The 27,351-nt window shown below is 38.4% G+C and overlaps 1 protein-coding gene and 1 long non-coding RNA gene across 4 annotated transcripts; one reads left to right on the forward strand and one right to left on the reverse strand.

Annotated features, from left to right (window-relative positions):
- Nucleotides 1-517: 517 nt before the first annotated feature.
- Nucleotides 518-22,083, reverse strand: LOC103537264 (COBW domain-containing protein 1). Of its 3 annotated transcripts, XM_030467095.1 has the most exons (16): nt 22,058-22,083; nt 21,701-21,855; nt 20,466-20,552; nt 19,969-20,065; nt 18,298-18,389; nt 14,909-14,968; nt 13,821-13,858; nt 10,661-10,707; nt 9,804-9,890; nt 8,954-8,998; nt 7,260-7,316; nt 6,049-6,100; nt 3,749-3,817; nt 3,585-3,650; nt 1,725-1,854; nt 518-1,051 (listed from the first exon to the last, which is right to left on the reverse strand). In XM_030467095.1, exons 2-16 carry the CDS (start codon nt 21,810-21,812, stop codon nt 978-980), a joined length of 1,113 nt encoding a protein of 370 aa, XP_030322955.1. In that variant the 5' UTR covers nt 21,813-21,855; nt 22,058-22,083; the 3' UTR covers nt 518-977. The 3 variants fall into 3 exon arrangements, with proteins under 3 accessions (XP_030322955.1, XP_030322954.1, XP_030322956.1); XM_030467094.1 differs by lacking the exon at nt 22,058-22,083 and having other exon boundaries at nt 21,701-21,963; XM_030467096.1 differs by lacking the exons at nt 518-1,051; nt 22,058-22,083 and having other exon boundaries at nt 1,770-1,870; nt 21,701-21,963.
- A 141-nt stretch (nt 22,084-22,224) lies between these two features.
- Nucleotides 22,225-27,241, forward strand: LOC115599932. Its single transcript, XR_003988694.1, has 3 exons — nt 22,225-22,267; nt 22,383-22,502; nt 26,633-27,241. It is a non-coding gene; the product is annotated as an uncharacterized LOC115599932 (long non-coding RNA).
- Nucleotides 27,242-27,351: the final 110 nt, after the last annotated feature.

The following is a 27,351-nucleotide window of genomic DNA, read 5'->3' on the forward strand; positions in this document are numbered from 1 at the left end:
CAGTTCCTTGAAGAAGGGCATCCTTGATATAACTTCCAGCAACATAAATACCAGAAGCACCCAAGCAATCAGTTAACTACAGGCAGCTCTTACTGGAGCTCTGTCACTAATCCCACTCTTTTCATTTTGGCATGACACAAGAATGAGACTTGGTACCCCAGGCGTGACACGTAAGAATAGACCATAAAAAGTCAGTTAAATAAATATCAAAAATCAGTTAAATAAATATCAAAGAAAGCCAAACCAGCAACCTTCTTCAAAGAGGGGGATATAGCCCTTGGCTATGTTAGCAGTGTCATGATACGTTAACAGGGTAAGAGGTGGATGAGGCAGAGAGGGGTCCTGACAACCAGACTGCAGAAGAACATAACCTCACCCTGCTTGGGACTCCCTCTGTCCCAGCATCTTAAGCCTCTGCTATCCACGTCTCTTTAGTTTCATTTATACAACAGGTTTATCAATACCTGTGAAGGATGTATGCATACAAAACGAAAGAAAATTACAGAACAAGTGGAAAGAGATGGAAGACATTTTAATAGTAGAGAGTAAATAATTTTCCATGTGCTTACATCACAGGGAGTAATTGCTGTTATTTGCAGTAGTAAAACACAGTCAGTTGAAGGAAGCACTAGGCTTTGAACATATTTACCATATTCCTACTGCACAGGGTAGGAATTTTGCCTCTTTTGTCTGTCTCCATTTCTGCACATGTAAACGATGTTACTAGCATAACTGACATAAACCAAATACAAAATAGTGAAACTCTTTGTGTTTGGTTCTAGACTGTAGGAGTTAATCTCTAAACAGTAGGTCAGTTGGCATCCTTATAAGGACTTCAGAGTTTAACTGCTGTGTACACTGCAAGACAAAAAAACAAGTAATATACTGCATATATCGCATGTCATTCAGTATTTGTATTTTCTCTCATACAAAGCTTGCAGGGTTAAGCAGATACTTCGTGTTTTCTGTAGCTGATGTCAACTGTTCCCTTGTTTCTCTCTCATAGTGGCTATGAATACTTCTTTGATGGTCTCCTTATCCAAGTTTCTGCCTTTGGAGAGAAATAAATTGGTTAATTTTATTTTACAGTGCAGTACAAAAATGCATGCAAGTAGAAACCTGAAAATCTTCTCAAAGAAAATATTTATTATACTGATCAGTGAAAACAGAGCAGTACTAAAGTTAAGCTGCAAGTAACTGTAGATTTTATATGCTACAACGGACTTCAACCTCTACAAGTAAGGGAAAGGAGGAAAAACAGGGTTTTTTTTTGTAACAAAAACAGTTTGCAAAGGAGAGAGTAATGCAAAGGAAGTAAGAAATGTACAGCCTCAGCATTACAAGCTTTACAGTAATAAAAAACTGATTTTATACATTTTAATGGCTATCACTACCTTCTGTACAGTTACTGAATACTTTAATCAAACATTCAAATAATTCCCATACCTATATTCCTAATTATGGATTTTTTAAAATAACATTAAATATTCCAGCCTACCTAAATTAAGTATTTCCAACCTATTCCAACCTAATATTCCTCCATCATATAGAACTGACAGAGGTCTGGATGGATAAACCTTTGACTGAAGGTTACAGTGAACATACTCTCTGCCCTTACTCCGAGCAGTTTAGGCTGGTTTCTTCTCACTGGATAAGCCACGGAACTACATGATGAAAGAACACCTCCTTAATGCCAAACAAGGAGGTATGTTTTTTCTTCTTACCTATTAAGACCACTCTATTTGTTCTCTTTTCATCTTCTTTCCAGGCTACCGCGGTCTCTTCCAGATCATAGAGTTCATGGACACCTTGGACTATCACCTGATGAGATTTGCCTTGAATAGATACCAGTCCCTTTTCAGAAAAATAACTGTTAGGATATAGATATAGAAACAAACCTTAAAAAATGAAATATGTAAGTGAAAGGGAAAACAACCTTTGAAACTATCTCAAGTAGGGAAAAGTATTCCTGGCAACTATGCACCAGTTCGTCAAAATAACCATGTAGTATGATCACTTCTACTCACAACATCCATTTACACATCTATTTTTTTACAGACTCATCATTAGACTTTACCATATTGTGTATTCAGTTCCTACAAACCTACGGTTTGGTCAGTAACTAGCATGTCTGAGCAAAAATACAATGTCTATGCTACTATGCCACTTCAAATATTTCTATGGTGTATAATTTATGTGTCTATGAAAGACTGGATATCAAAGGTGAAGTACAATAATATGTTTTATTTCAGATTACTCTGATTACCCTCTCATGCTCAGTATTTTCACTATTCTGAAACAGAATCTTTGAATACTCAAAAAAGAACAAACACTTGCAAGGTAAAATGAATAGCAACAGAATTACTGTCACAGCAAACCCACTGACCCACTCGGCAAATGTTATATTAAAAGAAATTTCATCACTTCATGTAAAACTTTGTAAAATATTCTAATGAATCACATTCTGTAAAACATGCCATGCTTCTCCAACGGGAAAAATAAAGAATTTAAAATATTTCATGTAAGAAGGTCTGTATTTGACACGTTAGTTAGAATTCTATGACTACCACTGCTAAAAGGATTACAAGTTCAGGTAAAACATAAAGCTAAAAGCAATATAATTTGGAAACCACTCTTTAATTAGCTGTGTTCATTTGCTTTGGTATATTTGTGACTGAGAAAGCCACAGATTATCAGAGGCCTTATACCTCCTAAAGAACTACTCTGATTCCAATGGTCAATACAACAGAAATGTGGATAGCAGTACTGTTTCCAGACAGTTTAACATGCATCAGTGGCTATTTTATTTGGTTTGTCAGAAAGAGAAAGTGAAGGATACTCTCATTTTGTAACTGAAAGGGCAAGAATATTACCTTTCTTCCAATGAGATGAAAATAATCATGCTGCTATCCTCGACACACAACTGTCCTCAGAAAACAAACCAGAGCAAATTTTCTTGTGTTTCTTACAGCCTAACAAAGAACAGACTTGATTCTAATTTTTAAATTATTTACTTGGCTGCCTGGTGTATGAAAAATAAAAATAAATCCTAAACTGTCACCTACACTCCTCTCAATACCACGCAACTGAAAACACATGAAGTGCCCACTAAGACAAATCCTTTCAGGCTGCATATTTTAAGCTGCAGTCTGACAGCCTCTGCTTATTATGCTAACAATTCTAATTATGGATAGCAATCTATAGTTACAACCCAGATAAGGAGATACATATGTGATATAGATGGAAACTTCCAAAGCAGTGGAGGTGAAAAATGACAAAGTAATTTAATGTCCCAATTATTAGCTCTGACACTGATGTATGGAATCGTACACATTCCCTCTCAATTAAAAACAAGTTGGAACAATGTTTGCTTCTGTCAGCTGCCTCCTTCTGAGTTATTCCAACAGCCAGCAGCTACCAACTTGTCTCTACACACAACAATGACAAAATGCTTGTCTCCATTTTGTCTGCTCCACAGAGATCCAGTAGCACCTTTGATAGGTCTGTAACTGACAGATATTCCTGGTTTTTAGCTGTAAAAGAGGAAAAGCACAGAACAAAGAATTTGGTAACTTCTGACTAACCTTCAATCTTATAACATCCATGGTGTGTCCAGTTTTATCCTTCACATTCTTCTCCCACAGAAGATTCTATGAAAAGAAAAATAAATCCATAAACAGAATGGCATGGGACAATTTTCTATAAAGTACCATCATGATTTTTCCGTTGACAGGAGTGTATTACTTACCTGAATGAAGAGATTCAAGTTTTCTTCTTTTACATTTCCTGGAACTTCAAATGTTACTGTAATTATGCCCTGAAATTAGAAAGATCCACTTACTTTTATCAAACTGAATAAGCATTTAATTACATTACTTTCCAAAAGTGTTCTTTATACCTTAACTTGATAGAAAAGCAATGACATACCAATGTCACATTAGGAAAAAAAATTTTTCTCCATTTCAGTTCTGCTCCAGTTTGCAATATTACAGTATACTTTCTTATTGTCTGTGTGTGCACTTAAGGGGCACAAGTGATAGCTTAATGCCATCAGCTTCTACCCTGCAATTCTTTGCTGATATGGCTGACATTTCTTTCAAAGAAGGCTTAAGAATTTCAGTTCTCATAGGCTAGTAAGATCAATCTTTCAAATATGTTTAGGAATGCTGCTTTCTTGGCATACTGATGTTTGTCACAATTTCCGATCTTCACCACAATTCTTCCAGACAAAAATTAAACAATCTATTTTTCATCTACCTGTACTCTCCTGCTACAAAAAGCTTTTTATGAATAGACTGGGTAGGAATAGATTCTGAAAATAAAGATATCTGAAGTGATGTTTAATTCTATCATCATTATAGTAATAAATTGATGATGGTGGTGGTAATAATACTACTACTATTTGTAAAAATATGGGTTGGAAATTATTATTGTTGTTGTTGTTGTTATTGTTATTATTGTTGTTGTTGTTGTTGTTATTATTGTTATTAAATAAAGGGAATAATGTGTCTTAAACTTATTTTTGTCATTCCAGCATCTCAATGGAATAGCAGATACAGAGAATTAATTTTTGTATGACCTAAAATTCTTTCAAATTGTGACTGCTTTCAGATGACTAGTCTAACTTACAGCAAAGCATATACCAACCATTTCAGTTGGAAAGGAACTACTACAACAATCATCTATCCCAACTGCCAGACCAATCCAGGGATGAACAAAAGCCAAAGCATTTTGTTGGGGGCACTGTCCAAATGCCTCTCAAACACTGACAGACTTGGGGTATTGACCACCCCTCCAGGAAGCCTCTTCCTGTGTCCCACCCCATCAGTAAAGAAACACTTCCTCATGTGCAGTCTAAACCTCCCATGGAGCAGATCTGAATTATTCAGATCACTGAATACCAGGGAGAAGAGATCAACAACTCCTTCTCCACATTCCCACCTCAGGAAGCTGTAGATAGCAATGAGGCTGCCCCTCAGCCTCCTTTTCTCCAAACTAGACAGAGTCCTTAGCTGCTTCTCATAGGACACGCCTCCCATCCCTTCCACCAGCTTTGCTGTCCTCTAGATGCATTCAAAGACCTCCACATTCTTCTATTTAAACTGTGGGGCCCAGAACTGCACACCAGTTTTCAAGGTGTAGCTGCACCAACACTCAATACAGTGGGATAATCACCTCTTTGGACCGGCTGCTGATGCTGTGTTTGATGCACCCCAGGCTGCACATCCAAGAGTTGCCCTCTTGGCTAATGACTCACAGTAAGCCTGTTGTTGACCAGCAGCCCCAGGTCCCTTTCTGCAGGGCCATGCTCCTGCCATTCCTTTCCCAGTTCATACTTGTGCCAGGTACAGAATCTGGCATTTGGACTTGTTAAAGATTAAACCATTGCCAAATGCTCCAACAAGAACTTGTAGCCTACTGCAAGAGAAGTGTTCTGCTCTCATTTATGTCTCAGTTGTCTCAACAGCCATCTTAGAATTACGGGTGTTGAACTAAACAACAAAAATGAATCCTTACTGTTTCCTACTGGTCAAACGGCTCCATACTAGAACTACAACAACACTTTCCTTAACAGTACAAGTATGCTGTCTCATAACACTCTCATAACACTCAGGAAGGCTTCTATTAACTTCTTTTCTACTTTAGGGATCACAGAATCACAGAATAATAGAATGGTTTAGATTGGAAGGGACTGTAAGGACCACCTAGTTCCAACACCACTGCCATGGGCAGGGACACCTCCCACTAGACCAAATTTCTCAAGGCTCCATCCAACCTGGCCTTGAACACTTCCAGGTAAGGGGCATCCAAAACTTCCCTAGGCAACCTGTGCCAGTGTCTCATCACCCTTACACTGAAGAATTTCTTCTTAATGCCTAACCTAAATCTACCTACTTCCAGTTTGAAACCATTCAACTGAATTTTTTTTTTTTTTTTTGGCATACATGTGCTTACAACGGATACTTACATGATTGATACTTAGTTTATAACCCTGAAGGACCTTGTAAAAAAAAAAAAAAACACTTAAGCAATAATTTTGGCAGTTACCTTATCTAGATGCGCTTGTGTTGTCCTTACATGCTCAAGCTTTTTCTGCAGACTGAAAATAGGTGAAGTTAAATGTCACGTTTGAGTAGTATGGACCAAATGTCATTATTTCCAAATTTGAATAAACTCTTTAGTATTGCAGGTCAAAACTAAAATATCAAAGACAGACTGTATAGTCAGAATGAGCTTCAACTAATAAGTAATTTTTATTCTCAAAATAGATATGCTTTATTATTTGACTTTATCTAGTTAATGACTTGAGTTAGAACATTACATTTTTAAAATATAAAAGCAATTATAATAACAATCTGCAGTATCCCTGGAATTTTAAGTATTTATACTTCAAGAAGTACAACATCCTTGATATTCCTTTGCGTAAGGACAAAAGGCAAACTAAATCATTAAAGCACATAGAAAAAAATCACTAGAATCTCTTTATTAGGAATTGATTTTCTGAAAATATTTTAGAAGGATGTTTTGAAAAACAAGAAAAAAAAAAAACCCCAAACTTATAAAGCTGTTGCTTTTCCCAACTGTTTATTCTCTCCTTTTCTTTACAATTACCCCAGCAGTCCTTGATCTCTTTGCTGAACAGATTCAGCATGTGAACAGAAAGTCTTTCTCCCCTTGCCTCCAATCTTACTTTTCCAGTCACCCAGCACACTTAGTTCACATTGGGCATTAAAAAAAAATACAGAACACAACAATACAAAACAAAACAAACCACACACAAATATGGAACTACACACATATATGGAACACAGCAACCAGAATTTTCAGTGTCTGTGTTTTTGTGGAACCTCAGTCCCTCATTGTTTTCTGTAAAAACTAAGGCAGCCTCCAGTTCAACGTGATGTGAAATAAGAAAAATTTTGAAATCCTTTAAATTTTAAGAGAATCAGAAGAGTGTACACATTTGCTCTACTCCTACTATGAAAGCAAAACTTGTACTTTGGGAAAAAAACAACCAACCATGCACACTCTGGTTCATTTCACTTCGCAAAGTCAAAAAGCTTTTTTTGTACATATTTGAAATTGGCAAAACTCTCAGTCTCAGATTACCACTTATGAGAATTTTAAGTGAGTAAACAAGAATTTCTAACAGAAATTCAGATGCAATTTTGAGCCCGAATTCACATGTGTGTATTTCATCCATGTGTTTATACAATGGATATTACTTTTAACAAAAGACAGTGAAATTGTTACCATACCTTATTCCAGATAAACTGTCAAAAGCATGCAGGTCCAGGACACTGGAGAGATCAACTCTAAAAAGAGAAAGAAAAAGAAGGAGAAAATGGAAAAGGAAAGAGGAAAGAGGAAAGAGGAAAGAGGAAAGAGGAAAGAGGAAAGAGGAAAGAGGAAAGAGGAAAGAGGAAAGAGGAAAGAGGAAAGAGGAAAGAGGAAAGAGGAAAGAGGAAAGAGGAAAGAGGAAAGAGGAAAGAGGAAAGAGGAAAGAGGAAAGAGGAAAGAGGAAAGAGGAAAGAGAAGAAAAAAGAAAGCTTGTTATTTTTGTTATATTAAATTATTGTGTATACTTAAACATTTTTAATGGTTCTTATGCTTGTTTTTGTGTGTTATTATGCTAATGGCATCAAACCTTAGCCTTAGTTTTAGATGATGGTGGTTGGTATTGTCTGCTACAAGGAAATGCAGTTTTTATTTACACAGTAATATGTAAGCACAGAAACATAATTTTAAAAAGCACAGTAAAACACAAAATATTTCCAAGAAAAAAAATTAATTCTTCATATTGGATGCCTGCATAATACCTGATTTTCACTAAATGAGAAATTCTTCCTATTATTATTACTCAGATCATATTAATAGAGATTATCTAGTTCCAACCTGCCCACCATGGGCAGGGACATTTCCCAATAGACCAGACTGGTCAAAGCCTCACTCAATCTGCTCTTGATCTTTCTCTTTCCTCCTTGAACAAAATAATCCTTATAAACCAAGATGACAGTCACTACAGAGAATGCTTTTCATCATGTAACTGTACAGGGACTGATGTCCCTGAAATACCATTTCCATTTAATTCCTTATTTAAGATAAAATCTGAGTCAGTATCCCAATGAAAAATATCAAAACCAATGCTATTACTTTTCCTCCTTATTTTTCCCTCCTTATGATTTTTACTAACTACCTGGTACTGCTTTAAAGGTAATTTTACAGTAACAACTTGTCTGCAGCAGCCATCCTATGGGAGAAGTATCTTCACATTGACACAGCAGGGAAAAAAACATCTGGTGCACATGATCCGTAATCAGCTCAGATACAACTCAGCCTTATCAGCTGCCCTTCCTGTTACAAAATCTGGTTAACAAGTTACAAGAAAATTCTGAATTTCTACCTAGGACACTACCTTTAAAAATCTGCAACATTGTTTAATACCCTGAAGTCAATAAAACTACCTCTACAGCAGTATTTTTCAACAACTTTCAGAATGCTGTAACTCCATAAATGGCAACATGAAATGCAAATGCTTTGTTAATTAAAAGCTGTATTCATATTAAACTTAGAACAAAATGTAGGGTTTGGAAAAAGTAATGCACAAACTTTTGTAAAATCTACCTGTCAGGTAAACAAGAAATATTTATGTTTTTATTGCAAAGTCCAAGAAATCCCACTAGTGATAAGCTCTGTAAGATAAGCTACATCTTAATAGTTGTTTGTTTTTAATTAGTTATGCACTAAAGTACAGGGTGTGAACAGTAACAAAGAAAAATACATTTTTACTTCTTTTAAAAAAATTCCTTTACCTAAATGCTTATTAGTGAAATAAATACTGAGTTAAATATTTCTAATTCAATAGCTTTCCTTTAACCAAACTGATCTAATAGCATACTTAATCTGTCAGAAAAGAAGGATCTGGTACCTAGTAATAGTGGCCATTTAATACCTTGATCTTTGTGTCTCTAGAATTTTTACAAGTCCATTTATTGACCTAAAATAGAGAAACCAAAAGTTAGATAAAAATGCAACCATAATACATTGCTTGAGCACTTTAACCATCAAAATCATCATGGCACCACTATAACCCCAACTCTGGTACCAGCCTGAACAAAGCAAGAGACACTCCAACAACACTACATTTTTATTACTTTTTCATACTCAAAGTAAGGGGAACTTCACAAGTTCTGACAACAAAATAGTACCAAGTAAGAACAGTGTTTTCCTATGCAAGGTTCCTCATGTTATACTCTGGTGGGTGTCAGCATTTTTACTTTTAGAATATAAATCACCAATAATGTTTCAAAGAGTTTCAAAATGTTAGTGTTTCATTTTGGTTATCATGGTACTGAGGCAAAAAGATTTTCATCAAGACTTTGATCATTAATTTGATTCAGATCATTGGTTCTTTTACAGCCAAGACCACAGGCAGTATGATTTTTGGTATTTCCTCCATACAACTTTGTATTCACTAGTGAACTCATATCTACTAGATGACTTTTTTTCCCTGAAGTTAATTCAGAAAAATAGGAACAGATGCCAAAAAATGTAAGAACATGGACACTTAAGACAAAAGCCTTAGTAAGTAACACTGAATAAAGAGGCAAACTGCCAACCTTCTGTAAGCACATACAAGTATTGAAATGCCTTTAGAAATGGGAAGTCTCTTTTTCCCTGATGTGCTAATGATTTATGTGTAATCATGAGACCTAATTTCTGTATTAACAGCAAGAAGGAAGTAACTATGCTGAAATAAACTTTAAGCCAGTAAAGTTTCAGTTATGCCAAAAGTTTCATACCTGACAGTTGTTCTGACTTTATCCAATTCTTCTCCTGAAACCAAATCTGTTTTATTGATGATTACAAGATCAGCCAATGCAACTTGCCTATGCATTAGGGAAAAAAGAAAAAATACAAAACAAACAAACAAATAAAACCAAAAAAACCCCAACACAAACAAAAATTCTGTATGAGCTCATTTTTCTGTAAGGCAGAAAAACCATCTCTCTCCCATAGCATCAGAAAAATAGTAGGAACATTGTTAGAACAGAAAGGCAAGCATTGATCTAACTAGAACATCAGGAAATATAACTACAGTGTTTCCTCTTGAGGTGCTGTTCTGCATCACAAGAAGAGTCTGTTCAGCTGAAAAGGCTTGTTAGGTTTCTGTTTGTTTTTTCTTTGATTATTTTATTTTAAAAAAGAAGTCAACTAATCTGCAGAGCTTTGTAATTTATGAACCTCTCAGATCCCTACTTTTCTTGCATGTACTCTTTCTTCACAAAGTCATACCTGAAGTCTTTTTTGTGACAACTGCACTTTATCACTACAGCTCTGCATTCAGTAAAGGCTATTACCCCGGTTCTACTGGGAGCACCTGGAAGATTCAAGACTGCAATTCTTGCTTTTCCCCAGCAGAGGTAGTTTTCCTCCACTTACATAAAACCAAATCTCTCTAAAAATATGTATTAAAAGAGTAAGATCTTGGCAAAAAAACAAATGGACCATGCACTTTTCTATTTCATTACACCAATCTACCTTGGTTTAAAAGCAGAGGAGGAGACAAAAGCCTTATAAAAGAAAAAACACAAATTTGTCAAACGAAATTCTATACAGCACAGTTCCTCTGATATATGAAATTAATTTATATCCATACCGACATGCTTCATTGACAAGGCCTTCTGGCTTTTCCTCTGTCAGGTGCTGGGAAAAAATTAAGCAGATTCAAATGACATTTAAATTCATTTGCAGTTAAAATGTTAAAACCAACTCAGCTGACATATATTTTTCAACAACCTATTGAGGAAGATGGCATCTAGAATTTTTCTATAAAATTATCATGACAAAGTACTTTTCCACATTCACCATTTCAGAAGCTTATAGTTTCTTTTATGAAAACTCCCAATTTTATGACTAGAATGCTACAGAGTTAAAAACGTGTGTAACAACACTTGGTTTTAATTACTGTTCAGATATCTGACAAAGGGAAGAAGTCTCCATGGCATATGGTAACCATGGAAAGCAGTAGCTAAAAAAATTAAGGTATAGTAATTTTTCTACTAAGTTAAAGATGAGATAGGCTTGCAGTACAGGATTAGGGAATCCTGTACTATTGCACACTCATTTCCTCTGAAAAATTTTACAAACTACTTTTACAATAAAAATTCATGACTCTTGTTCTGGGTTTCTACAAATAATCCACTACTCCTCAGCAAGTCTGCCCATCATCAGTGCTTGCAGCCTATTCAAGCAGCAGCTGGGCAGAAGAGTCAGACAATACGGACTAACACAGCAGCTTCTGGTAATCCTGCAGGAATTTAAGATCTTAAATGCCTGCAGCATTGTGCTTCACCTTTATGTCCCTGCAGAAGAAGTACTGAAAGTGAAAAGAAAAAAAAACAAAAACAAAACAAACCCTGCATCTCAAGCTCCAGTGTGGGGTTTAGCAATGTAAAGCCTTACTTTCATCAATAACCTAGGCAAAGCAACAGACTTCAGAATGAAGCAGGAAAGATTAAGCTATGCATTGTTTTCCACTTGCTCTGCAACAGAGGTAGCAGACTCTAGGAAAGTAGCATCACAGACATCTGGGGGCAAGAAAACTTTAAACTGGTGCTGTGATATTATGATATCACATCTTATGCCTGATGTATCTAGGAAAATTAAGAGTCCTGTGCATTCATTCACTAGCTCTAAATGCACCAGTAATACCGTTTTAAAATTTAGTTTTAAAGACACAAGAATACTGAATGGAAGTGGTCATGGGGTAAACAAGCAAAGAAACAATACAAGCAAACAAAACAACAAAAAACAAAAACCAAAAAACCTGCCAAAAAAAGCATAACAACAGGATGACTGGGAGGGAACCTGTCCTCCCTCTCTTCTTGACTTTTTCTTTGTAATCCTCTGTGTACTGACTGTATTGGATTGAAAACTCTAAGATTTGTTACCCTGAAATGGAAAATGCCAACAGGACAGATGTCAAGTCCTGAAAGTAGACAACTGCCACTTCAAGTTGTCCAACTGTTTGCCCATAATTAAAAAAGGACTATTTCAGATTGCTGGCTGACAAATCCATTCTAGTGATAACCCATGTTATCAATTACCACTTCAGTTTCAATTTGGCTGACTGGTCACAGGACACTATTTGTCAGCTCTTCTTGTGATGGGTTGGATCTTCGAAGCATGACTCCCTGAAATTGCTACCCATTATCTCAATGTCATTACCTGTATGGATTTCAGAATTCATTGAATCACAAACAGTTGCTGAGGTTAAACTTTGCAATCAGAGGAATCACACAGCTTAGCAAGTCCTTTATACAAAACAAACACTATTTACCTGGCATGTAATGGAGAAAGCCTTAAGTTTATATTATTCTGGGTGGATGTCAGCCTTACTGACTGAACATTGAGTTTTCCATACGCTGTCAAAGTCAGTAACACATAAAAAAGCTGAATGTGTCTGAACATTTGTGCTGCTTCTGACATATGACCCAGGAGTTTAAATATTAAAAAATTTTATTGTTTAAACAAGTCTGTGTTGCTGTGTGCAACACATCCTTGATTCAAGACAATAAATCAGCAGGGTATGAAGACAGAACAACATTTTTGCAAGCAACAAAACACATCTGAATTAGTACGGGGGCAGTTGGCTGAAAACAAGGCTGACATTAAACACACTGTGCTTTCTTTTGTTAATGGAGCTGGTTTAAAAGTTGGCTCCTGTTTGAAGAAGCAAACTAGCTCTGAGCCCCTTCCTTTTGCTCTTCTCCTACAATGTCCATGCAAAACACCATAGCCTAACTTGCCAAACTGGTTTGCTGTGGGGTTGGGTTAGATTAGTTCAGCCTTGGTGCAACACAAATTGAGGACAAGACTGCCCCCTTTCACTACATGAGTTGTTAAGACAAGCTCAACTCATACGAGAAACCCACATTCCAATAAAAATAAAATCTTAAAAAGGAGGGATCATTTCCTTATTTTTTTAACCATTATGCCTCAGTTCTCTCAACTTTTTACAGCCATTATAAAATAGAGATATTAAAAATATTTTCACAGCAAGATGCCATGGAGGCATCTCTTCCCATTGCCACTTTTATTTTGAATCCTGCAAAGTCAATACTTAATCAAAGTACTCAATTCCTAGTTTATTACATTGCTAATAATAATTCTGATGACTTGCTATTACAAAAGATGTTGAATTATTTAATTTCTGCTGTTACCCAACCTCACCGTTCTATAGTTTTGTTCCTATAAATTACACTTTCTATAGATTACTTTAATACCTGCTCATTTTGTCTGTTTCTATGTAATGAAATAATCTCATAATCTGAAATGGTACCTGGACACCTGCCTCTCATCTCCCCTCACCAGAGCTGCCATTACAGTAGCACCTTTCCAGATCCAAGCCTCAATTTAGCTATCACCACACTAGTATAAGAGGTCTGTTCTTACTATGTTCTTTGAAGTAACATGCACAGAAGACTCTGTTTTACAGTAATCCAAATATCTATTTGGCATATGAGCGAGATTCCCAAGTGAAGCGATAGCATTAGAAGGAATTAAGTATCTAGCAACCTAACAACTCTCAGCAGACATGCTGCTGTGCTGTTAAGAATCTGAATTCCTGTGAATATGAGTACTTCCTTGTTCTCATTCAAAATACAGTACTAATGTACCACAGCAATTAATATACACCCTCAACCACTGTTAAGAATTAAAGCAGCTGTAAATCTGTAAGTCGTCCAAACGAACTTTATTGTAACACATGTTCTAATGTTACAGCTTTAAATCATGTAACAAATCCAGTAAATTACCTGTAATCCATGCTTTGCATCAACAACAGAAACAATACCTGAAAGAGAATATTAAAATAAAACAGAAATGTGATGAAAGCAGCCAGTAATTTAACAACTTGAAACTTCATGTATAAGTACTGAAATATTATTATAATCACATTTACATCTGCTTATAACACTTCCAATGTTTCCAGTGCATCTGAACGTTGGACTTCTCACCTGGTCAGTTTCCTATCTGTTACCTGAAACTATGATAAAAAATGTCTTTAAGAGCAGGTGAGAAAAGTTCTCACAAGATGGATGCCTCTCCACCCTCCACAACAGCAAAGTGGCAGAGGTATGCTTTTACAGGTTATAGAAACAAATTAAAGGGGCTGACTCAGGTATAGTTATTCTGATTGTAAGTAACCAGGAATCTGCAATTCCCCTGCAGAAACTGAAGAAGCTCTTCCCTATTCAACTGAATGTTTCCTTGGCTAGATGGGTATTTTACAGTGCCAGCAGGACTGCTTTAAGCCTAAAAGTTAAGTTTTTTATGTACATTTTAAAAAATGAAGAGCACACTGAATGTTGATTTATTAAGTCCACATATTGACAATGTATATAAATTGTCAGATTTGTAATGGAACATAGCAAATACTAGAGATAACAAGAGCACAGTAGGCAAAGAAAGAAGAAAACAAAAGGCGTGAGAGTCCAGACGTTTATAAGAGTTCAGAAAAAAAGGAAGCAAGTCAGGAAATACTATATTGGAAAAAAATAATGAGAGCTGTAATACTACTCCTAAATAATGTTTTAGAACACCTAACTAATGAGTTCTCTCACATCCTCCTTGTACCTCAAGCAAGATGTCTCTAAATCTGATTCCTTAGCAAAACATTACAAAACTTCTGCTGGATTTAGCAAAAAGAGACAGCTCACTAAACAGATAGAGAAAAGGATCAGAATAAGCAAGCAGATGATCTGTGGTCAAATCTGGGGACATGAAAACAAGAATAAAGCATTCCAAACATTTTTTGTAAACTTGCCTTAAATGATAGGGATTCATTACATTAAATCCAGATATGTAACACTAATGCATTGGAACACAAGCCTGCACTTCTTACCATCAAGATAGATGTCACTTCCCAGCTCAGAATCAACCCAGAACATGGAGGCCACAGCACCTAAGGGAGGGAGTACATTTAGGTGCAAAATTTACATTTTTCAGTAAACTGTCAATATTCAAATATTTCAAAGAAAAACTTTATTTGTAGAGCTGTACTTGAAACTCCACTCTCCCAAACACAGAAAGCATCGCAGGTGTCAAATACCCAATCACACATTTAACAACAGCTACTAAAGCATTATACTTGTGTGTAACATAAGCACCTATGACTACAAAAAGCTTTAAAAAACTTGGAAGTCCAGATGCTTTTGAGTTGTCCAAACTACCTCTACTCAGTCATACCAATTATCTGTCATTACTATATTCAAAAGGCCCACTCATTTCTATAATAAATCTGTACTACCTGTCATCATCTTTCAGCCACTGTTTCTAGGTCATGCCACACACCGAAAATACAGACAAAAATGAGACAAAACAGTTAAAGAAAACAGAACTGGCACATTTGGGAGAAATCAGCTCCCTCTTAGGGAACTTCTCTTCTAAACTCTCTTCTAGAATGTCTTCTCATATGCAGTTCCATAAATCATAAACCAACAGGATGAAAAAAAACCAGATACAGAAAATATTGTGGACTCCACAGTAAATTTTCTGTCTTCAGGTAATTTTAAAATGGATCCAATTAAGATATGTCTCATGCACATGCATTTGCAAACAGGTACTGTACACAGATAAATCATGCCAGATCAATCTGTTAATGTCATACATGGCCTTCTGATGAAAAAAAAATCGTATCTATTGGCAAGGGGAGAGGACTGCATACCATTTACATCACCTCTAGCACATTTTTCAACACTATCCTTGGAGATATTCTAGTAACCAACATAGGACATTAACAGTATGAATGGAAAGATAACTACATGGAAGTGATTGGATAGTTAATCTCTAAAGGATGCGGTTAATGGAGTATACCATGTCTGAAAGCCAGTATTAACTGGTGTACTAAACACTGATCTTGGGACCTGTCCTGTTCAACAACTCCACCAGGAACCAAGAAAAGAATGGAAGACAGGCCTGTCCTGTTTGCAGAGAACACCAGACTTGGAAAGGAATAGCTGACATACCTAAAGGCAGAGATGTTTCAGAGGGACCTAGCAAAGCAGGAAGGAAAGGCAAACGAGAACCTGATGTATTTCAGTATGGAAAAAGGTTAACACACTTAGGAAAAAAGAGCAATGACACAGGCTAGGGACAGCTTGGCTGAAGAAAAGTCACTGGAGGTCGTGACAGGCACCAAGCTGAGCAAGCAGTGTGCCCTCTACATTTGTGAAGGACAAATGTACCCAGGCTACTGGAACAGTAGCACAGTTGAAGGGAGGTTATTCTTTAGCACTATAAAGCCCACGTCTGGCTAGCACTTCCAGTATAGGGATTCCCCATACAGGAAAGTCATCAATAAACTGGAGTGAATTCACCCTTAGGAACACCAAGACAGTTGAGACCAGGGCACAAGCCCTACAAGGTGCAGTGTGGAACTGGGCTCACTTAGCCTGGAGAAGGGACAGCCTCTGGGGAAGCAGCAGCCTCCCTGGTGAGTCACTGAGAAGACACTGAGACCATGGCAGACGGATGAGAGACAACCATAGTAAACTAAAGGAAGAGAGGTTAAGATCAAACGCATCAGAAAAATCTTTTTTCCACCATGAAAAGACGAGCACATAACAGTTTGCCTGGAAAGATTCTGTCATGTTTATTATCAGAGGACAGAGATATATGACTTGGTGTTCCAAGCAACCTGGTCTTGTCTTACAGCTGACCCTGCTCTGGGCAGGAGGTTGGACCAAAAGTCTCCCAACATCCTCTCCAATTTGAATTATTCTATGATTATATGATTCCAGTAATTTTTACACACCAGGCCTCATCATACACTAAATATCCATCCAGATTAGGTCTTTCTGCAATAATGAAACGCGTAAGACTTTCTCTTCTTTGTACAGTCATCTGTTTTTCTTCAGAATGTAAAACGGAACATACTAAACTGATGAGCCTTGAGCAAAAAGAACCTGCAAGTACTGGGACAACTGGAATGTTGTCTATCAAGGGCTTCCAACAAGGGCTTGGAATTTGTGACCTGATACACGTACATTAGACATGGCCTACAAGTATGCTACTCCTGTTTTCTGCTAAAATGGCCTTGTAAATTAGATTCTAGCATCTGTTGGATGTGCTATAGACTTAAAAGAACAAAATAAACCACAAAAAACCAACTATAACTTATTATGAAACAACTGAATTTAACATATATTATTGCCACAACATGAAGGACAGGAGGAGCTAACAACAAGAACAGTTTTTGTCTTTTTCAATTATCAGATCCTTAATCACTGGCAGGCTACAAGTATTAAGCACATCAGAAAAAAAGATCACTAACTAAATTCATTCTAACACCTAAAACTGTCCACCTGAAATGACTAGATGCAGTCTTCCAAACACCACACTGTATCAACACCAAATACCCATCAGTTGTTGACAGTGCTTACTCATGCAAGATATAGCAAGGGTCACAAAATCTACTGGTTTTCTGGTATCTTATTGATTTTTTAAAAAAAAAGCTTAATAGTTTTCCAATTTGACCCAAAAAGAATTTCTGTGTAACAGAGGCTAAATCAATGTCCTTTCTTTTGAACAAAATCACTTTACCATTACAACTCTTTAGCTTTGTGCTGGGAAGCGTCAGTCTCCTAAATGGGAAACTCTGAATTCACTCCCTCCTGCTCCCTCTCAATCAACCACACATTTTTTAATTGAGATGGTTCAGATAAAGTTGTTTTATATAGCTATCACTAGCGTGAGCTCAAGTTTAAACACCTTTTAATAAAAACTATCATTAAAGAGCAAGAAAGAAATTTTTGAGATCTATTATTGTTCTCTACCTACCAAAAGAATGTATTTGTCTATTCTGCAGGGCATTTCATATTGTCATAAAATATATAGCCTATCACAGACAAGGTAACAATGTATCAGAGGCTAATAATTTATACTTTGGAAGGCCAACAGAAGCCTACTGAAAACTACTGCTTCCAGAGTGTTCTGCTTTTCACCAAGCTGTTTCTTCTCTTTATAGAGATATAGCTTAATCAGAGCTCTGTTAAGCTTTAGAGTCAATTTAGAGCAAGTTCAAAAAAACAAAAACACCCAAGCAAGTAGCCCCACCCACAACCCTGCTTCTGTACCTTATCCAATTCAGTTTCAGTCAAGCAATAAAGCCATGTGCCTGACAACTCACCACTTTATAATACATTCTGCACAGCAAACTGACTAGTGAGCAAACAAGCATGTAATAAGAACATAGTAATTGTCATGGTTACAAAAAACATAAATGTTAACTACCAGGATCTGCCAAACCCGTTGTTTCTAATAATATATAGTCAAATTTTCCTCTCCTTTGCATCAGGTTCTCAATAGCCTTCACACCATTGTCCCTGTAAGAAGAAAAAAATTAAACTTGGGAATAGAAAAAGCAAGCTAAAACACGTAAACATGTATCTTCTGGCATAAAACATACTGAACAGTACCATCAAAGCAAAGACCTGAGTCAGGACTTCCAAGTCTACAATGAAAATTCAGTCATCAGCCCTCAGCACCAATGCCTGTTCTCTATTAGGCAAACTGTAATTTGATGTTTCATTTTAGTCTGAAATAGAATTGGCCTACTCCCAGCAGGCATAATAAAGTTGATTTAAATGAAGACTTGTTTTCAAACACTGAAAACCTTCTAAAGAGCAGAATGACTGTGTAAATATGTAACTATTTGGTTTAGCAGCGGATATCAAAAAAGAAACAGGGGTGTGGAGGAGGCTGGAAATACTGAACCACGTTCTCCTGCCTTTCCACATCACCTGCAGCAAAATCAAGGTATGTCATTTACTAAAATCTCAGCTGATGAAGCCAGCCTGAAGCAGGTATATATGGGATTCTATATAAGAAACCAACTTATATAATACAGCATAGCAGCAATTACAGCATTCATTACATCTCAGTAGAATACAAGGTAATAGTGTCTTTTGTTTTCCACTTATTATGCCAATTTAAGGCATAGTAATTAAGACCAGTTGTTCCCATTTTTTAGGACAAACAGGCCATCTTCCTTATTACACACTTAGTACAAGCAACCCAGCATTCAAACAATCACGGTTAAAATGCCTGAGACAAATACACTCCTTCTTTTTAATGTGATGATCATCTGGTTGCAATTTGGAACACTGTGTTTCATTAGATCACCACAAGATTCTCCCTCCACCCTTTCTGAGGTATTCAAGCATTAATCAACATATAAAGACACATAGAGTAACTATTTAATGTGGTAATCAGCAAACCTGAGTCCTAGTTCCAGCCTCCATAAATCTTTAGCTCTCTGTATAGGAATATAGAATACTAACAGAACAGAAGTGCACTCTACTCTACAGTACTCCAATGTTGATTCGTTGGCATTTAAGAAGACATAAACTCAAAATCCAGTAAACAAACATCTATCTCCTAAATTCCAGGTCTTGGTTTAGCTCACAAAAGAAGCATCAATCAGTATTACTACAAATTTTAGGAATCAAATCCTGGATGTTGGGGCTGTTTAGTATGGGGAAAAGGAGGCTGAAGGGAGACCTTATCACTCTTTAAAAATACCTGAAAGGAGGTTGTAGTGAGAGTGGGGATGGTCTATTCTCACATGTGACAGATGACAGGACAAGGAGAAATGGCTTTAAGTTGCATCAGGGGAGGTTTAGGTTGGATATCAGGAGAAACCTCTTTATAGAAATGGTTGTTAAGCACTGGAACAGGCTTCCCAGGGAGGTGGTTGAGTCTCCATCCCTTCATGTGCTTAAAAATCATCTGGATGTGGTGCTTGGGGACATGGTTTAGTAGTGGGTTATCAGAAGTAGAGTGTTGGACTTCTGATCTTTTCCAGCCTGAGCACTTCTGTCATTCTATGATTGTATGTCTTCTCCCTTTCTCAGTCCTCCCCCAGATCCCACTGTAACAACTTCTACAACAGTCCTTCCTTACTTGACTGAACAGCATAGGCAGCCATTTCTGAGCTCCAGCCATTCTTCATAGAGTTCTCCCCCTTGGCTGATTGCTAGGGATTTCTCCAAGGCACTTCCTAGAAATAAAAGCAGCACTATAACTTTAATCTAAAAATTTGCGTGACATTACCTGCAAAAGAGATACAAAACATTCGAGTTGGTATATGTGTATTTTTACTCTTGGGTATTTTTGTATTCTGAGATGATGTTTCTGCCACATTCTTTAGAAATAAGTATTTTTCATTTTATGAGAAATTTAAAAGCCAAAGTCAAATTGGCAATACTAAGACCAAAACTCAAAGAAAGTGCAGCAGAAGTGGCACAAACTTTGCTAAAGGAAAGTGAATTTCGCTTCTGCTTCCATCTCAAATAAAGACCCTGTTGATACTTAAAATTACCATGTTTTCAAAAAAATTTTAAAAAATCTGAATATGTCACTTTATTACTATAAAAAAATGCTTCTGCATGTTTACATACCTTCTCCAAACTCATTCAGAATAACTGCTATTCTTTTATTATGCTGTTCCATCAGTATGTAATTTAGAAGAGTTGTTTTCCCAGCTCCTGGAACACAGACCACATTTCTATTAAGATGTGAAAAAAAAAAAAACAGGCTTACATTCTCAAATAAAAAGTAAGTACTGTTGTGCATGTGCACACTTCAGAGAAATCTGATCTCTTCTGATATAGTTTTAACTTCTGTATCCTGCATTCTATTTCAACACTGCAAAAAATTAATTTGTAGAGGTATGGAACTACCACATTAAATTGCAGTTTTAAAAGACTCAGTTTTCCACTGACAAAGTGTCAGTGCTTGACAAACTTACAAATCCCCTACCAATTGGCAGTCTTTTCCTAGAAAACTCAGTTTTATGATTAACAAAACTTACACAGAAATGCACTTACACTTCTCAAGATCTTTCTTGACCTGCTCTTCCGTTGTCATCAATCATTGATGTGCTACTAATTGCCATCAGAGGAAGCACTGTGACATGTTCAGAGCTCTGTAGTATTCCAGTACTAAGTTTCATGCCACTTACAAGATCATAACTAGAGGATTTTTGTACCCTTAAGAGTTTTCTGAAAAGAGTATGCTGCAGCACAAAGTCACAACTTTTAGAACAGTGTCAGTATCCCTAAATTCAGCCTTACCTTCACGGTATGAAACTACATGTAAGGCTCCCGGTAATTGCGTTAAGACACGGAAGCCAACACCACATTTGTAGACTGCAACTCAGTCTGCACTTACCATCATCATCATTTAACTAAGGCAAATACCTTACGCTGTGCTGGCATTAAGAGGAAAAAAGAGATTCGTCAAACACGACTAGAACAAATCAGACACTGAGAACAGGCCGGGAATAGCAGCACCAGGATCTCGTACGGCTGTTCAAGACCCTTCTGGAAATCCCACCGGAACAGCATTCCCCTGGATCGGCATGGGGACACGGCGCTGAAGCGCTGAGCGAGTAGCGCTGAGGCAGCCTTTCAGCTCCGACATCGGACTATGGCTTTCTGTCACACCGCCCGGGCAGAGGCTGCTCCCAGGGCTGCTGGGTACCTCTGCCCGCCCGGCGGTGTGCGGGCCGCCCGGCAGCCCAGAGCCCCTCCGCAGCCCGGCCTGTGGCTCAGCGGCTTTCCCGACGCCAGCAACCGGCGGCCCGCAGGCCGGCCGCACCGCCGGGGCACGCCGCTGCCAGGCCGCTCCTCACCCAGGTATCCCGTGATGATCGTCACCGGGATCTTCTCGCTGGGGCCGGGCACAGTCTGCTCCGCGCCGACGGCGTCTATCGGCACCAGCTCGGGGCAGTCCTCGTCCTCCATGGGAGCGCTGACCCCAGCAGCCGGAGGCAGCCCCAGCCCGCCCCTGCTCAGAGGCGAGGAAGAGTTGTAGTCGGGGCGAGGCAGCGGTGCCGGCGGGGGGAGAGGGGGAGAGCCCTCTCAAGTCGCCGCGCTGCCGCCTCAAGTCGCCATAGCTGCCGTCCCGCCGCCGCCGCCGCCGCCGCCGCCGCCGCCGCCGCCGCCCCCCCCGCCGCCCCCCCGTCTCTCTTCTCCCCCTCCCCACACACACGCGCCGTCCCAACGTCACGCGCCAGAGCCCCGCCCCGCCCCGCCCCCACTTTCCTCGCGGCCGCCTCCCTCCGCGCAGGCGCAGCAGGAGGGGAGGCGGGGAGGGGGCGGGGCGGTGTCCGTTAACGAACGGCGGCTGGCGGGGCGTGTAGTGGGGTATGGAGCAGCTCCTGGTCCTGCTCGGTCCCATCTCTGCGGGAGAGATAAATGTGAGTTGTCACCCACGGGGGACGCTGGAGACGTCAGCAGGCCTTGTGCGGGGTGGATGAGTTGTGTTTTATTCATAGTAAAAGCTGAGCGTGAGCTTTCTCTTTTTCCCATTAGGTGCTGTGAGCTGACATGTACGTGTATAAAACAAACCTGTAGTGAACTCCCCAGCTTTTTGGGGAGCCGCATAGGTTTAGCAGATTGGTAATGGGGAAAATTTGCCTGATGCATACTTAGGTATGTATGTACACTCCGCAAACTCTAGGTACGGTTCTCTGCTCTCAGTATCAGGCCCCGTAACAGAATATAAACTGATAAAATACGTTGTACTTCATCGTGTTTGCTCGTTGGCTTGTAAGGTAGTAAATACACTTGCTCTTGAACCTCCTTATATTTGTGTGGATTAAAACATTCTCTTAATACTGATGATATTTCACACTAAATAGTTTGATTTTACTTCAGTCATTCTGATTATAGCACAGATGTGAAAGTCTGGTCTAAGAAGTTATCAAAAAGCTTATATAACCTATTAATTCAGCTTGTCTGTGGGGATATAACTGTACTTATTCCAACAGAAGTACCTACAGCTATGTGATTTACCAGATCCTAAATTCAGAGGCGAATCATTAAAATCCTGAATAGTGAGAGAAGTGTGGTTGCAGTTAAAATAACTCATATTGTCATACACCATAGATCTTTTTACAGCTTTGTGGAATGTCAGCATTGGCACAAGTGTGAAACTTTTGAGTTTATCAAGGTGACAGGCCTACGATTCTTTAGTAAATAAGGGTACATGCCAAGACTCAGTCGTGAAGTCTCTGTTTCCTTAACTGTGGGAAACTATAAATCCCATCCATTAATAACAGGGTATAAATCTATAGACTGATGATTTTTAAAGCTTTAGGACCAATATGTGGTGAAATGCATCTTTTAGTGTTCTTGCTTCAGCCACTTGGTCTATCCCCTTGCAAGACACATCCTGTTTTAAAGAAAAACCCAGGCTATTTTTAAAACTATGTCTGTTAGAACACTGACCAATGGTATGTGTTCTTGTTGTCCTAATACTTCTCAAGTTTATGTAGCTCTGTTATTCAGAGATTGACTAAGAAAACTTTTAAGATTTTCCTTGCAAGAAAGCTGTGGGGTAAAGGAAGAAACAAAAGTGCTGGGAACTAGCAGCTTAGGATCACAAAGTATATAAGAGGCTCTGAGCTGTCTTTCAAAATGAAACTAGTTGTAATACAGAAATTTCATTTACATGTCAGTGAAACATCTGGTATTGGGGAAGAAGCGGTTGAAAACAGTGTCCTGATTCTTTAAGCTGTTACACTTTTCATCAATTCGTGTGACACTGCTCATTAATTTCTTTTGAACAAAATTACCTAAAATAAATACTGTGTTTTCTACTTTCCTTTTGGTTTCTTTAAAGTTTAGATTCAAACATGAGAATTTTGCTCTAAGTATTAACTGTCCTTACATTTCTACTGAACTGTGTACTAAAGCGTACTTGGTAAAGATAAATGTAAAACCCGCAGATGTTATTGTAGTGGCAGATAAAATTATAAGAACAAACTGAAATCTGGGTGGCACAGTTGGGGGGTTTTATTCTAAGATATTTGTAGACCAGACATATAACAGGAAGCAGTGAAGTGTTGATGGCTGCCAGGAAGCTGTATTTAGTGTATTTTAGGTGGCTGCAACACAAATAAAACAGTCCCTTTCCAAGTACTGACAATCTCAGTGCAAGAAAAGCTGTTTGCTTCCGACTAATGGATGATGGACAAAAGTGCTGAAGTCTCTTTGAGAATTGGGGAAGGAGACTGTAAGAGCCATGAAAAAAGGAAGAGGATGCACTGAAGAACATTGCAATGTACTTCTTTCTGACATCTTGGCAAGGGGAGCATGATCTGATTGAAGCAACAGGAAAAAAAAATCATTGTTATTCCACCATCACATGGAAGATAACAGTCTTAAAACATCACAGCTGCTGGAGAAGGAGGTTCCTGTATGGTACTATTAGTATGTATAATACAATATAGTTCAGCATTACAGATAAAGTTCTTGCAAATTCATACGACGACAGATTTTTGAATGGTAATTAGCTTGCAATACAATATGGAAACAGAAATAAGTGGAAATGAAAATTAAGTTCAGTTTTGTGATAGCTCAGTAGATGCTGAGCAGGCCCATGCATATCTCAAAAAGCCAGCTGGGAAGCAGAAGTGTGACTTCAGTATGATTTGCATACTCCTCTGACTTCATCCACTTCTTTCTTGCCTGTTACCTGTGTTTTACTACTTCTATATTAAACCATCTCAATTGTCTTATCTGTACTTGGACTGGCATCTTCTACTGACAACTCCGAACTTTCCCTTTAAGAGCAAAGATTATTCACGTTGTCTAAGAGAGGGAAAATCTTTTAAAAATACCAACATTACATCAGTCAGCACACCTGCTTTTTAACACTGCTGTTTTCATGTTTTATGTGCTCAGTATGCTGTTTATAGTGTGAAACTGAGAGAAATTGAGAACGTTAGATTAAGGGTATGGCTTACAGCCTGGATTTAAATATCAATGTACATCATCTTGCAGGCTGCCTAATTGTGTGTAAGAATATGGTGGCAGTAAGGGAAAATTCTGTCAGTGTTGTCTCTGCTTACATTCTGTTTACTGGAAGGGTGGCCAAAGAATCTGTCCAGTAACATTTTTATTTCTCCAGAAGAATTCACACACAGAAATATGAAAAGAAGATATGCCTTCAAGTGTTTTATTCAAACAAACAGAAAAGCTGCAAAGTGATCTAACAAGTTTTTGTTTTTTTAAAAGAAGGTTCAGTATTTCATTGCCAATCTATTTAATAGAATCGTGGAATATGCTGAGTAGGAAGGGACCCAGAAGGATCATCAAGTCCAACTCCTGTCCCTGTGTAGGGCACCCCCAGAATCACACCATGTGCCTGAGAGCATCATCCAGACACTTCTTGAACTCAGGCGGGCTTGGTGCCGTGACCACTTCCCTGGGGAGCCTGTTCCAGTGCTCAGCTGCCCTCTGGGTGAAAAACCTTTTCCTGATATCTAACCTAAGCCTCCCCTGATTCAGCTTCCTACCTATTCCCCTGTGTCTTCAGTCAAAGGAATGAAGAAATCGGTACCAGTCCCATCTCTTTCCCTTGTGAGGAAGCCATATACTGCAGTGAGGTCACCCCTCAGCCTCCTTTTCTACAAACTGAACAGTCCAACTGACCTCAGCTCCTCCTCAGAAGTCATCCCCTCCAGACCCTCCACCATCCTTGTTGCTCTCCTTTGGATGTTCTTCAAGAGCTTGATGTCTTTTCTGTGCTGGGGTACCAAAAACTGCACACAGTGCTTGAGGTGAGGCTGCACCAAAGCAGAGTAGAGTGGGACAACCACCTCCCTTGACCCTCTGGCAGTGCTGTGATTGATGCACCCCAGGACACGGTTGACCTTCCTGGCTGCCAGAGCACACTGGTGGCTCATCTTTAGTTTGCCATCAACCATTTTTATATTACATATATACAATTTAATATGTACATTTACATTTTATTCACTGTTATTTATAAATGAAAGCATAAGTTTAATATTTAATTTAATACAATAATATTTAATAAACTTGTAGAAGTAATAGAAAATTACATTTATTTTTCTGAGATTTAACCTACTAAAATTCATACAGTGATTTGGTTTAAAACAATCTTGAACGAATCACTTAAAATATCTTGGATACAGTCAAGATCTATGCCAGTGAGACCACTGAACTTGGCGGCATGTCAGCTTCCTTTAAGGAGAGAGTGTCTAGTCACACTGGCTATATTGTAATATTCTAACTAGTGATGTAGGAAGGTGGAATATGAGAAAATATTAGCAGGCATTGTGTGTTACTGGCTGGTACTGAGATCATCACAGTTTTTCTGTTGGTGTGAACCTTCAGATATTCTCAGGAGATAACCTGATAAATTGTTCATTAAAGAAATTATATACAGCTTGTGTACTTTGCCAATATTGCAAACTTGCCATTATACAAGATATTGAGAAAACTCCCGTGGACTTAGCTCAGCTGCTGTTTGAGCATCAGAGGTGCACTCTCTACAAATGAACTTAAAGTTTCATCAGGACTTTGTCATCCATGATTATTCTGGTCCACAAAGTTGTGTTTAATGATAGGCCTGATGCTCTATGGCTCTAGCATGCAGTGGCATTCTTTGCAGGAATGCCACTTCCAGTGAAGTGACTGCTTATTTACTCTTTTAAAAAAAGATGTTTGGAGATAAAAGTGAAAACATTAATGAATAAATGAAAAAAACATTCTGGTTGCTGACATATAGACATGCCGATTATTGTCTCTTCCAGCGTTTCTCCAACCCCAATTTGCAAACTCCTTCAAAACAGCATGCAGCAGTAGCTCTCCTGCCCAGAAACAGCCCAAGCTGTCCTGTCCTTACCAGCGCTCAGCTGTTCTTTGTGGCTGGGCATGCAGGTACAGCAAGCAACCTGCCATGGACCCTCTACCTCCAGGTCTGGTTACAGGAGGACGATCAAAGCATGGTGAGAGCATTTGCAGACCAAGTGGAATGAGAAGGAAGCGTGGCTTTATGAGTGACTATATGGTTGGGGTGACACAGCCTTTAGGACTGCCACTTGGAATGCATGTGTGTGCAACGGAAGGAGGGAGATGAGGGAACAGGAAATGTAAGCATGCTTCCTACTGCATCAGATACAAGACCCACCACCCTTGCTGCCATTGAAGCAAGCTGGGTTTGGACAATCATGTTTTTCTGTTCGGAATTGCCTTATTATCTTCACTTTTGTTTTTTGCTGCCTTCACTGACAGTTGGTTTGGTATAATTATTCAGTATTCAGATTGGAAAGATCTTGTTCTACTTCTGTTTCTAAAGATGTGACTAGACTTCATGACCTTGCATATAGCAGGTTTGTTTGTTGCAGAAATTCAAACAATAGTGTTTAACAATAACAATAAGCTAGAGCAGTACTAATGGAGTCTTAATTGAATAAGATCGCTTAAAAGAGCAGTTTATCAGCATCTCATCTGGTCATTCTCAAATGAGTTA

The sequence above is a fragment of the Calypte anna genome, chromosome Z, assembly GCF_003957555.1.
Source record: "Calypte anna isolate BGI_N300 chromosome Z, bCalAnn1_v1.p, whole genome shotgun sequence".
In the NCBI taxonomy this organism is placed as follows: domain Eukaryota; kingdom Metazoa; phylum Chordata; class Aves; order Apodiformes; family Trochilidae; genus Calypte; species Calypte anna.